At 38.5% G+C, this 13,394-nt stretch overlaps 1 protein-coding gene across 5 annotated transcripts in view; it reads left to right on the forward strand.

The window, feature by feature from the left end:
• The window catches only part of zgc:113516 (uncharacterized protein LOC541449 homolog), a 243,835-nt gene that overhangs the window by 122,369 nt on the left and 108,072 nt on the right, over positions 1–13,394 (forward strand). For all 5 annotated transcript variants that reach the window (XR_007896303.1, XR_007896304.1, XM_051689629.1 and 2 more), the window contains exons 4-6: positions 4,467–4,615; positions 12,983–13,066; positions 13,169–13,329. Coding sequence is in view for 3 of the 5 variants with exons in the window: in XM_051689629.1 (XP_051545589.1) it covers positions 4,467–4,615; positions 12,983–13,066; positions 13,169–13,329 (394 nt within the window). In the remaining 2 variants the exon portion in view is untranslated. The remainder of the gene's footprint in view (positions 1–4,466; positions 4,616–12,982; positions 13,067–13,168; positions 13,330–13,394) is intronic.

Consider the following 13,394-nt stretch of genomic DNA (forward strand, 5'->3'; position numbering starts at 1 on the left):
TTCTCTGGTGGCTTTCCAGGTGTGTCAGCACCTCTGCAAAAATGCGTGAATGATGGGACCTGAGCATCTGGGTTTTGGGTGGGAAACAGAGCAATCTGGTTGGAAGTGAGGGTTGTAAGTGAAGATCAGCTGCCCGAGAGGGCACAGAGCGATGTCGACGATGATCATGATGCTGAGTCAGGCGCTGATCAACTTGGATGGCCAGGTCCACCAAATCGTCAAATGGAGTGGGAGGTCCAAAGGGTAAATCTCGTCCTGGATAACATCTGAAAGTCCACGCAAGAACAGCTCCCACATGGCGTGATCGTTCCAGTTGCTGGAAGCGGCCAGGGTGTGAAACTCTATCACATAATCGGCTACAGATCGTTTACCCTGGGTCAGTCCTGATAAAATCCTCAGCATCCCGACCTTGAGCTGCATCATCAAAAACTTGGCAAAGTTCAGAGGAGAAAGCTCCATAGGAGGAGCAGCACTGATGTCAGTTATCCTACATTGCCGTTCCCCATTCTCCAGCCCTCCCAGAGAGGAGCATGATGAGACATGCAGTCTTCATCATGTCTGTGGAAAACATGGAAGGCTGCAAGGAGAAGAACAGCGAGAATCACGAGAGAAAAGCTCAAACAGATCCCTCACCTGAGAACAGGGCTGGGGGAAGGATGCACACCTCTGGTCACCATGGGGTATGAGAAGCTGCCAGAGGAGATGAGGATGTGTCCTGTGTGGAACCGGGATCGAGGGGAGGGTGGAGCGGCTGGACCATCGCAGTGAGTTCCGTGAGCTGTGAAGCCATCATTTCCAAAGCACGGTTAGAGGCATAGATTTGATCTCGGTGTCATCCAAGCAGAGCTCCTTGTTGGGAAAGGGCGGAGCAAAGATTTGCCTCCTCTGCTGGGTCCATGATGGCCAGTTTATTCTGTCAAAGGGTGAGGGGGAAAAAGGGACCCAAACGCAGAGGGAAACAGTTCAGTAAATTTATTGGCAGTTTCTTAAGCAAGAAAAGGCACACCCAGCACTGGCTGCAGAGAGCAGAGTCTAAAGAGCCGCTTAAAGGGCAAAAGGATTAGTGTGTGCATTGTGGAAATCAGGAGCAATCCGAAGAGAGACCGTAGAAGCTGGTGTGGTTTGAAACAATGCCCAGACGAAATTCTCCCCCGAGATGAGGGCAGAGACTGAGGAATCCTCCTCCACAGGAATAGGGCTTAAGTACAGACGAAGGTGGTGGCAATCAAGAAGGTAACCAGACAGGCAACCAACCGACACATGAGCAAGTTCCAACTACACAAGAGAGCACATTTAACACTTGACAGCAAACAATAAACTGGCAAAGCAAGAGGGAAAATAAAAGGAATATGTAAGGAGTGCAATCAGATTGAAGCAGGTGGAACAGGTGAGTAAATCATTGCCGTGATCAGCACCTCCCCAAGAACGATCAGCATTCCCATGGAAATGCTGATCACATGTGCCAGCTCCACCTATGAGACATGAGGGAGAGAGAAAAACAAACAACAGTATGAGCTAGCACAAATGCTGAAACCGTGACACGAGTGTACTAAAATGCAACGCATATTCCTTTGCTGTCCATTTCCCCTGTTTCAAGTGAAGGAGTTGAACACTGACATCTCTGCCACCACGGGGTCACAAACACTTCACAAATTAGCTATTGGAAGCGTGAAAAAGTTCTCTTAATCTCTGTGTCTCCCTCCCATCCAACTGTGGCCCATTTTAATGCATCATCGCTAAGTAACAACATGATAAACGAGACCGTGGCTTCATCATTATCATAAGTATGAGTTTGCTGAGATAAATAAATCGAACACTGCCGTGGGAATTCTCTACAATTGTCAGGGGATCCATCAAATTTGTCAGGGAGAGCTAAAGTAGGTGTGTGAGAGGTTGTTACCACAATAAGCAGTACAAATACAGTAGATGGACATAGAAGAATGTACAATGACAAAATGAGGATTAATATCATCCATACCCTTTTCTGATCAATGTAAATGGAGCCGCTTGATCATTCGCAATTTAATGAGCCGATCAGCATCTTCGTCCGACAGCCAGAACAAAGAACTTTCTCTTCACAGCGTTCAACCAAACTTACATCACGTTTAATTTTGTTTTATGTTGTAAAACATGATGAAGAGATGATGCACCGTAGGTCTCACCACCATGTTTGTAGTTTTTCAACTATGACAATTTTAGTTCTGAAGCGAACGGTCAAACTCCTCTTCCGTCAAGCAAGGGATTTTGGGTTATATTAGCTGAAAGAGTGTTCATGAATCTGCACTTCGGAAATTTACTGTAAATAGTAGACCATCTGGGCAACTTTGGGACGTTCATTTCCACATACTATGATTTGGGACATTCTAATTCTAATCTCAGGGACTGTACAGGGTGGATAGGGTCCAGATAGGGACACAGGGATAGTGATGGGAGAAACTAAGCTTTTCGAAACTCTGAATCAATTGAATCAATTGCTTCGCAAAATGATTCACTGTTTCGAAGCGCTCAAAACACCACACGCTGGCGACACCTGCTGGTCAAAACAGTGTAAATGCAACGAAAACACAGCCCTAACATGTGACACTTTGTACAAACCAAATTTCATAAAAGTGTAATCTATTAAATGTAATCTACAAATCATTAAATATCATTCAACCAAATGTTCAAGTGTCTGTATAACATGTGTTCTTTTATTATTTTGTACTTCTTGTTTTCTGTGTTTTAGGGAGGCCATGGCTAATCAGGCTAATTAGAGAAAATTAACTCTCACTCTACCTTTTTCATTATATACACGTGTTTGTCATTGAAAATGTCAATAAAAACTAGCTGTCAAAATGAAAGAGGCAGTGTTACCAGTGAGAAGAATGATGTTGGTAAAGTGGCATAATTTTTCATGATAAATGTGCTTATTTCTTTTTTATTTGAAGTTATATTTTTACATCAATTTTTAAGAACTTTACACAAAGTTTTAAACATTTTGTTTTAAATTCTATAGGCCTGTGTCTAAAGGGAAACTATTTGACTGTAACAAAAACAAAATCAGTGTCATTAAGAATTTTAATTAGGAAAATAATCTGTTCCACTGTTTTAGCTTTTAAACTATTGTTTTTATTTTATTTTATTTTTTAAATACAAAGAACTTCTCCTACTTTAAAAAAAAATAATTTTGCTTTGCACAGATATTGCTGTTATTGAGAGGTATTTATTGGCCTGGTGGAACAGATGAGGGAATATCGTCTGGTGTTTTTCCCAGTAGTTCAGTGGATCACTTGTTCTGGTAAAGGTGTACGTCAGCAATTGCATCAGCAGTGACACTGTGGACTCTTTGTGTCTCTGCAATTTTATGGCCCAGGAGCTTTCCTCCTCCTGAAGTTGATGGCTGGGGTAATTCCAGTGGTGGCAGTGTAGCTGAAGCATGGATCTGTGCACTGCATTCAGCAATCACATTTGTTGTGTTCAAATTTGCAGCAAGTATGTCCTTCATTCCATGCCTTGTAGGAAGCACATATGTTGGGTCAAGCTTCTTGACAAAAGCCCTGAATCCCTCATCCTCCACCACTGAAAATGGCTTTGAATCCCTGATGATTATGTCCACTAATCCCTCATCAATGTACTTTTGCCTTCCTGATAAAAATAAATAAAATAATTACTTATTACACTGTCCACTGTGTGAAGTTCTTAAATTTGTCTTTATGGTTTGTCTTTAGAGGCTCAGAATAATCAGAGTGAAATATTGAATGTATCTAAATACCTTGTCTATATACACCAGCAGCTTCAGATTCAGCAGATGTATGCCCATCAGGTAAAACATTAGGGTTGTTGGAGTGCAGGTATCGCAACATCGATGAAGTGTTATTGTTAATTCACAACTGTTGGTCAAAAATTCATGCACTTTGCAAGACTGTTATCAAATGTTGGCCAAAAAATGCCATTTCAAAGTTCTCACCTATGTAATAACCCACAATATCTGACCATTTTGATTTCTTTTTATAGTTTATTTTTGGAGGGATTTCACATCAGGTGATCAGCAAGGCATCTTGAGACAAGCACTGACCATGGATGAGTCCAAACACTATTGAATCATTTCAATTTTATGAACCAGCATTGTAAGACTGACCCAAGATCAGTTAAAACCTTATGAAACAGGTTCATGGGTTCACTCAGGTTTAACTATTAGAGATCATCTCCCCGGGGAACCACCAAAATTTCAAAACAGTATGCCGTAACAAAGTCTCATTTGCTGAAATCATGTGACTTGACTTTGATATGTGCTCCGAAGCATTGGTTCGAAACATATGATTTGTAAAGGTTTTGAAGCTTTATGAAGCGTGTTTAGAAAGCATCCATCACCACTGTCTGTAAATATTTCTTCAGTTACTTGGTTTCAAATTATGAGATGACAAAACAGACTACTATTCACTACAGTTCTGCCAAAATATTAACAGTTGCAAACTTGTCTCTATCAGGTCCACTGCCCACCTGGAGGCTCCAAATATATCAATCATCATCAAAGAGATGGAGGAGCTGAAGAGTCATCTTCAACACATCGAGTCACCAGTAGTGCTGTGTCATAATGATCTCCTGACTAAAAATATCATCTACAACCACCAAGAAGGTGACTAAAATTTTGCTTAGCTTTAATAAAATCTGTGCTTTTTTGGAGGTATAATAAACTGAATTACATTAATTAAATTGAAATGCTTCTGTTCTGAGACATTCATTGTTAGAAATAATCTAGAAAGTTATATTGTCCAGACATTGTAATAATAACATTAATATATAAATAATATATGTGAGTTATCTTTTTATCATGTGTTTATCAAAAAAACAAACAAATGTAATGTGGAATGATAAGGCATTATACAGTAGGTACTCAACCAGAATAAACTGCACTAATGCGCAGATTAACGTGGCAATAAAAACACACATTTACTATGTGAAACTCATTCACAAAATCACTGCCATGAGGTGCAAAGGGACACTTTTTGCATCATAGTTCAGTGTGAGAGTCATTATGATTAACATTGTTAATATTATTATGTAGCCCCTATTGTATCTGTTATTTTTCTTCTTATTATTATTATTAAGGGCCAAGCCCCAAAGGGGTTGTAGTCCCAATTGTATCTGTTAGTTTCCTTATTAGGGGCCAAGCAGCAAAGGTGCTGTTGCCCCTGTTGTATCCATTATTATTAATAGGGGCCAAGCACCAATGGTGCTGTGGCACCTATTGTATCTGTTAATATTATTATTATTATTCCTCCCTAATGGGAGTCTATGGCAGCCCATAGAACCGTACATAGGTAAATTATTTTGGCACACTGATAGAAGTTTGACACAAAGATAGGGGTAGGCATGAACAGCACCCATACCAAATTTGGGGTCTCTAGGACAAATGCTATAGCGCCACCACCAGTTAAAAAAATTCACTTTTCTTTTGCATGTATCTTTTGAACCATTTGTCCTAGAAACAAAATTATTTTGCATCTGATTACTCTCCACCTGATTATTCAAATTAACCCCTTACATTATAACAACACCCATTAAAGTGGCCGCCATCTTGGATTGTGATATTTAGTTTAAAAGTTTAACATCCTTCAAACTTTGTCCGATTTGTCCAAACAATGTTTTGAAATATTCTCCAGACCGAGAAGCACAGAAATGATGATACAGAATTTTGATTTTCGCCTTTGTTTCAAAGTTACAGTATCACAAATTTAACGATGTCGATATGAAAATGGATTTGAGGCAGTATCTCAGCAATCCTTTGTCCTATCAATACAAAACTTGGTATGATTCATAAGGACCATGATCTCAGGATACATGCATAGCGCCACCTATGGGTCAAGAAATGTGAAAAATGGCTATTTTTGCCTTTAACTTTTGAACCGTATGTCCCAAAACATGAGCTTGGTGTTTTTGAATTCATTGGGTCATGAGGATTTCAACAACACCAATTTTTCCCTTATCGGCCATACTGTCTCTCCTCCATATTGAATTTTATTCAAAAGTGACATATTTGAGTCGCGTGGTGCCATGCCAGGGTCGGACATGTGAACAGTGAGCTCTGCGCACTTTGTTAGTTTTAATACTTTTTATGTCATAAACCGGTGAGATTCAATACACTCTGATTCTTAACTGTTCTAGGAAGACAATATGTCAAAGAATTCAAAATCCTCAGGCTCTGGAGACATTAAAAGACACTTACGTGCTCAAGCTGAAGCACCTGAGCAACAGGCTGAAAGCCCGGGACTAAATTTGACCACTGCCATGAAAGAGATTCAGCGTCAACTGTTGTACATGTCAGCAATGCTGATGAAGATCATTGCTGACTTGGAGGATCTTGCTGTATTACGTCGATCAATCACTGCCACTGACAAAATTCACTGAGATGGTTACAAAAGTGGCGGATGTTGAGAAACGGATTTATTATCTGGAGTCATCGGAGAGGGAATTAGCTACAAGACAGACTTTGAGCGCGTCTGGGAAACAACCGGTGAAACAACGTCCGAATTGTGGAATTCCAGAGGATGAAGAAGGCAAGAGATATGGTGAAATTCCTAGACTGGCTCTTCCCAAGTCTGCTCGACATAACAAGCCATAAGCTGGAAATCAAGTGAGCTCACAGAGTTCCAGCTCGGAGATCCACAGAGGGAGACAGGCCCCTATCAATTCTGGCCAAATTTCTGAGATCATCCGATAAAGATCTCGTGTTACGCGAAGTGAGGAGGTAAGGAAGGCTTTCTTGGAAGAACCACAACATTTTCTTGTTCCCAGACTTTGCAAATTCGACAAGAGAGAAACGTGATTGATTCAAGGAATGCAAGAAACTCTTACATCAATGGAAGGTCACTTTTGCACTGATGTTCCCGGCCAAATTGAGAATAGATACTAAGGATGGCCGCAAAATATTTATATGCCCATAGCAAGCAATTTCCTTCATAAAGTCAATGGAGTGAGTAGATCATTGTGTGATGCTCTCGATGCAGCCGAATGGGCCTGACTCACTGAACATTCACTTGACTGTCCGAGGAAACTGCGCCTTTTTTGTTTCTTTTTGTGCTGGCTCCGCCTAGCGGCTGGAGTTTGTTTTGTGGAGGAACACACCTTCAGAACAGTTATGTGGATGAATCTACACATTCTTTGTGCTTATGCCTCCTATTGGCTGGAGTTTGTTTTATAGATTATTTTATGTTGTGTAATTCTGTCTCACAAATTTTGTATGGAAGCACCAGACCTGAGCAATCTGATGGCAAAGTTGTCACGGGGGCTTTCGTAGGCATACACGGACTGTTTGAGTTTAGAGGGATGGACGCCCTGTCGTGTGCAGGGTTAATGCGTACATTTATCTTTTTTCTGTGTTTTTTGTTCGGGGGGGAAGTTCGGGGTTTGATTGTTGCACTAATGTTGGAATGTGGTCTTTATAATTGTATTTTTGACACAATCTATTTCTTATAATATGTCAAAATGTCAAATGCTAATATGAGTGGATTGTCTCCACATGGAATGTGAATGGGTTGGGACACCCAATAAAAAGAAGGAAGGTTATTTCTTTTTATTAAATGTAAGAAATATGATATTGTGTTTCTTCAAGAAATGCATCTTTCCCTGCAGGAAGCTGAAAAATTTGGGAAGATATGGGGTGGAAATGTTTTCTTTAGTGCAGGGGAGTTATTACATTGATAAGTAAGCATCTACAATTCAAATGTATCAGATATTCAGGGGCAAAGGTTGATTTTGGCTAATATTTCCACACCTAACGCTGATGATCAGGGCTTCTTTATAGATCTTGAAGGGATGTTGCTAGCCGCTGGCACCCCTCATGATATAATATTGGGAGGAGACTTTAATCTTTTGATGGACTCAGTCCTTGATCATAGTGAAGCAAAAGTGTATAAGCCCTCAAGAGCAACATTGACGTTTCACAGGATGTGTAAAAATCTTTGTTTTACAGATATTTGGAGACTTTTGAACCCATCTGGTAGTGACTATAATTGTTTTTTCTTTTCATCAATCCATAAGATTTATTCTAGAATAGTTTTTTTTTATATCTAAGTCCCTAATTTCATCTGTTGTTGATTGCTCAATTGGAAACATCTTAGTCTCAGAACACACCCTGGTGAATTTAGAGGTGTTGCCACATACAGAGAAAAAGAAATCATATAGTTGGTGCTTTAATGTATCCCTTTTGCAAGATCCTGAATTCCAACAAATGTTAAAGGCTGAAATCAATGTTTATATGTAAACCAATTTGTTTCCATGAAAAGAATGTATAGTCCCTAACCGATGGGTTCAAAAGTCTCCAAATATCTGTAAGACCAAGATTTTTACACATTCTGTGTAGCGTCAATGTTGCTCTAAGAGCTTACACAGTTTTGTTTCACTATGATCAAAGACTGAGTCCATCAAAAGATTAAAGTCTCTTCCCAATATTATATCATGAGGGGTGCCAGCGGCTTGCAAAATCCCTTCAAGATCTATAAAAAAGCCCTGATCATCAACGTTAGGTGCGTAAATATTAGCCAAAATCAACCTTTGCCCCTGAATTTCTGCTAAAACAATAGTGACTCTTCCTAATTTATCTAGAATCTGGTTGAGACATTTGAATTGTAGATATTTACTTATCAATGTGATGACTCCCCTGCTCTTGAGCCAGCACTCAAGAAAACATGTCCACCCCATATCTTCCCAAATTTTTCAGCTTCCTGCGGGGAAAGATGCATTTCTTGAAGAAACACTATATCATATTACTTACATTTAAGAAAAGAAATAACCTTCCTTCTTTTTATGGGGTGCCCCAACCCATTCACATTCCACGTGGAGAGAGACAATCCACTCATATTGACATTTTGACATATTAGAAAAATAGATTGTGTGTCAAAAACAAAATTATAAAGACCACATTCCAACATTAGAGCAACAGTCGAACCCCGAACTTCCCCCAGAACCAAACAAACAGAAAAAAAAAACACGCACGACAACGCCAACCGGCGTCCATCCCTCTAAACTCAAACAGTCCATGTATGTCTACGAGAGCCCCCGCGATAACTTTGCCGTCGGATTGCTCAGAATTACACAGCAAAATATAATCTATAAAACAAATTCCATCCAACAGGCAGAATAAACACAAAGAATGTGTAGATTCATCTGCATATTTTCCTGAAGGTGTGTTCCTTCACAAAACAAATTCCAGCCGCTAGCGGAACTAACATGGAAAAAAAAAGCCATTCAGTTTCCTCGGACAGTCAAACGAATGTTCAGTGAGCTGGCTGCAGATGACCTAATCCTTCCAATGTCCTGCAAAAAATACTCCACAAAACAAACTCCAGCCAATAGGAGGCATAAGCACAAAGAACGTGCAGATTTATCCACATACTGTCCCGAAGGACTGTTATTCCACAAAACAAACTCCAGCCGCTAGGTGAAACCAACACAAAAAGAAACAAAACAGGTGCCGTTTCCTCGAACAGTCAAGTGAATGTTCAGTGAGTCAGGTACACTAGGCTGCAAAGCGAGCTCCACACAATGACTTACTCATTCCACTGACTTTATGAAGGACATCACCTGTTGAAGACAAGTAAATACTTTGCGGCCATCCTTAGTATCTATTCTCAATTTGGCCGGGAATATCAGTCCAAAAGCGAACTTCATAAGTGTCTTTTAATGTCTCCAGAGCCTGAGGATTTTGAATTCTTTTACATATTGTCTTCACAGAACAGTTATGGAACAGGGTTTATCAAATCTCACCGGTTTATGACACAAAAAATATTCAAAACTAGCAAAGTGCGCAGAGCTCACTGTTCATACATCCGACCCTTGCATGGCATCACGCGGCTCCTGGGATTATCTTTTTAAGATTTTGGAAATATACGGGAATACTTTTATTGGATGGATTAAGTTACTTTATAGACACCCGGTAGCGGCGGTACAAACAAATGGACTAATTTCAGATTATTTTTCTCTGGACAGGGGCACCCAGCAGGGTTGCCCTCTTTCCCCATTATTGTTCTGTCTTGCCCTGGAACCATTAGCAGCCACGATAAGAAAGGAAGATGATTTTCCAGGGGTGGTGGCGGGAGACATGGCGCATAAGCTTTTGCTTTACACAAATTATATTTTATTATTCGTCTCCGACTCCACTAGATCTATGCCTTGCCTCCACAGAATTATTAATTCAATACTGTAATTTTCCAGGATTGATTAAGCTGCCTTGCAGAACAAAGCGGCCACCACCCTCCCAGCTCTTACCTGAATCAAAGCTTTCTCTGCGCATCCCGATCTTTACTGAGCCCCTCCGTGAGAACCTGTAGTTTCCATTGTAACTAACTCCCTTTAGAAATTTCTATGTTGAAATACATTATTAACTTTTATTAAAATAAAGTGTATGTCTTCAATGACAAGAAATGGGGATTAAAGATTAGGAATGGGGGAAAAAATCTAATTGGAACTAATCATTTGCAACAAAAGCCTGTCCTGACATCCTCTATAGATCAAATAAAATATATTTTCCCTTAAACAGTTTTTGTGATAGCCTATGTTTCCTGTGCACCAAACACTTATCTTGACATAAACCAAATGAAATTGCCCTATAATTTCTATATTTAGAAATCTATATAATTTTATAAAGAATAGAAAAACATAATCAGTGTTATTGAGCTTTGGGGCAACATCAGTTAATAGCAAATACTAATAAAATACTAGACAAATGAATAACAATGCACATAACCTTCAGTTTTGAATTGCATAGCATTTGTGATTACATATAGCCTAAAACACAAACGCATGTTTTGAGACAAATATTATAAAAATAATGTAGTCATAATACTTCCAGCCTAATTCATGTAATGGAAAATTCTTATTAAAATATTTTTCTATATTTTATTTGATAATTATTTTACTCCCATGAAGAACAATTCTGTTTACTTTTTCTTTCATTTTTTTATTAGAAGAATATAACATGACACAGTGATGTGCATATACAGTATATTCATTAATTCACTTTTGATAAAAATAGAAAATATGGACAAGCCTATCGGCACATTAAAAAGAAAGCACAGATAGTTTTGACAGTTTTTGGAAGTTACAATTGCTTGAATATGCTGCCTAATGATGTTCGCTCAATGTCAGTGCAAATGTATAAAAGGACTCACAAATAATATTTTGTGATTAGAGTGATGTAGCCAATTCAGAGATGGGGATTATAAGGAAGCCATGATAGATAAGGGTAATGGGGGTAATTTGGCCAGGACACCGGAGTACACCCCTACTCTTTACGAGAAGTGCCCTGGGATTTTTAATGACCACAGAGAGTCAGGACCTCAGTTTAACGTCTCATCTGAAGGACGAGATACTAAGCCTATTCTGGCTGAGTATAGGACTGAAACGATTAGTCGACATTATCAACAACATCAACAATAAAAATTGTCGACAACATTTTTTGTTGTCGAATAGTCGTTTGATCTCTTTTGACGTAACATGAGATCATATGAAACTCTAATGATGGTGCACGAGAGCAGCACTGCAGCTTGTGCCTGACTAAGGAGAGGAAGAAAACAGCTCACAGTCCAGATGTACCCCAACTTTTCCAAACAGCTTCAGGTGATGTAGATCGCAAAGGATGAGGATATTATAATGCAAAAATAAAAAATAAGTAAATACAGAATCACTGTCATTGTGAAATAAAGCAAAGCCGGATCTGGCATTCCGCTTAAGCAAAACTTGCATGTCAGAGCGTGTAAAAAGCAAAAAATCTGGCATTATATCTTTAATGAATCCTTTATTAAAGTTCAAACAATAAGGAAGTGGGTCATAAACAAACTCCGAAAATGGCATTTCTCTGTGCGGTCAGCGCCGCTTCTACGAGTCGCGTGAATGGGGAGAGTTTGAAAATGCACCCGACTTGTGCACACTCTAGCACGGGGACACACATCCCTTGTACGTGTTTGCTGCAGCTAGATTATAACATGATGGCTTGCGACGTATTGAATCATTATATACTATGTGTCACAGTGTGTTATCTTATTGTGAAGAAAATTTGCAATACGCAGCTCTATAAAGAAGAGAGAGTTTGTTTTTGTGAGTTAAAGATGGATCGAAGTGAACATAAAGGTGAGAGAGTGTAGTCTTAGCCCATTATACACTGCAACAAAATACGTTTTTGATTAGTTGGCTTGTTTTCCAAAAATAATACCTACAACTCTTTTAAAACAATGTACATTTACTTTAGGAGCTTGTTACTGTAAAATTGTTACTGGAGAATGTTGAATACAATATTTAATATTAAATATTTTAAAATATCTAAAAATAGCCTACTTAAAACAAGATACATTTACCTGTGAAGCAACATATAAGATATTTAGACTTGCTTTTAGAGAATATATCTTGTATATGAGTATATTTTTTCTTTACTGCACTGGCAGAAGGATGAACAAGTGAAAAAATACACTTATATACAAAATACACTTATATTCAAGATACATTCACTGAAAGCAAGTCTAAATATCTAATATGTTGCTTCTAAAGTAAATGTTTATTGTTTAAGGATTTTTAGAAAATTTAAAATAGGAAATTTAAATGGAAAACAAGACACAAACTTTTGATTACAATATAATTTTTTGCAGTGAATGTTTTACTGAATTAAACTTATTAAAAAATAGTTTTTCCTTGTAATTTAATGAATGTCATTTAGAGATATTTTTAAAGATGATTTTGTCCTCTTTTTTTGTTAAGCACGTTTAATATAACCTTTTAAGTCAAGGCACAAGCTTAATAGTCGGTTAAGAGCTAATGATGAATCGTTGCAATAATCGGCCGAAAATAATCATTCTAATAATCATTAGATTAGTCGATTATTAAAATAATCGTTAGTTGCAGCCCTAGTTGAGTACCTACTGTATCATTCTGGCACTCCATAGTATGTTGTCAATTATTTCATTATCACAATTGTCATTCATAATAGATCTATAACTATTTAATCTGATTTTAGGCACTGTCAAATTTATCGACTATGAATACGCAGATTTTAATTACCAAGCTTATGACATTGGAAACCATTTCAATGAATTTGCAGGTACATTCCTCAGTTTATAAAAACTAAACCTTATCTTACATTAAAACCTTACTACCTAAATGACAAACAAAGTGAAAATGTGTCTGTCAATTTCAATTTGAGGTGTCAATAATGTTGACTACAGCCTGTACCCAAGCTTTGAGCTTCAGTTTGATTGGCTTACTGCCTACCTGGAGAGTTTCAAGTGGTGCAATGGTGTGGATTCATCCGTGACAAAGAAAGAGGTCCAGGAACTTTATGTAAGAGTCTGCAAGTTCTCCTTGGTAAGTATTTCTGTAATGAACAATAAATATTCTTGTATCTGTCTGCAGCAACACAACCACTGATG

This window comes from Myxocyprinus asiaticus, chromosome 46 (assembly GCF_019703515.2).
Source record: "Myxocyprinus asiaticus isolate MX2 ecotype Aquarium Trade chromosome 46, UBuf_Myxa_2, whole genome shotgun sequence".
In the NCBI taxonomy this organism is placed as follows: Eukaryota; Metazoa; Chordata; class Actinopteri; order Cypriniformes; family Catostomidae; genus Myxocyprinus; species Myxocyprinus asiaticus.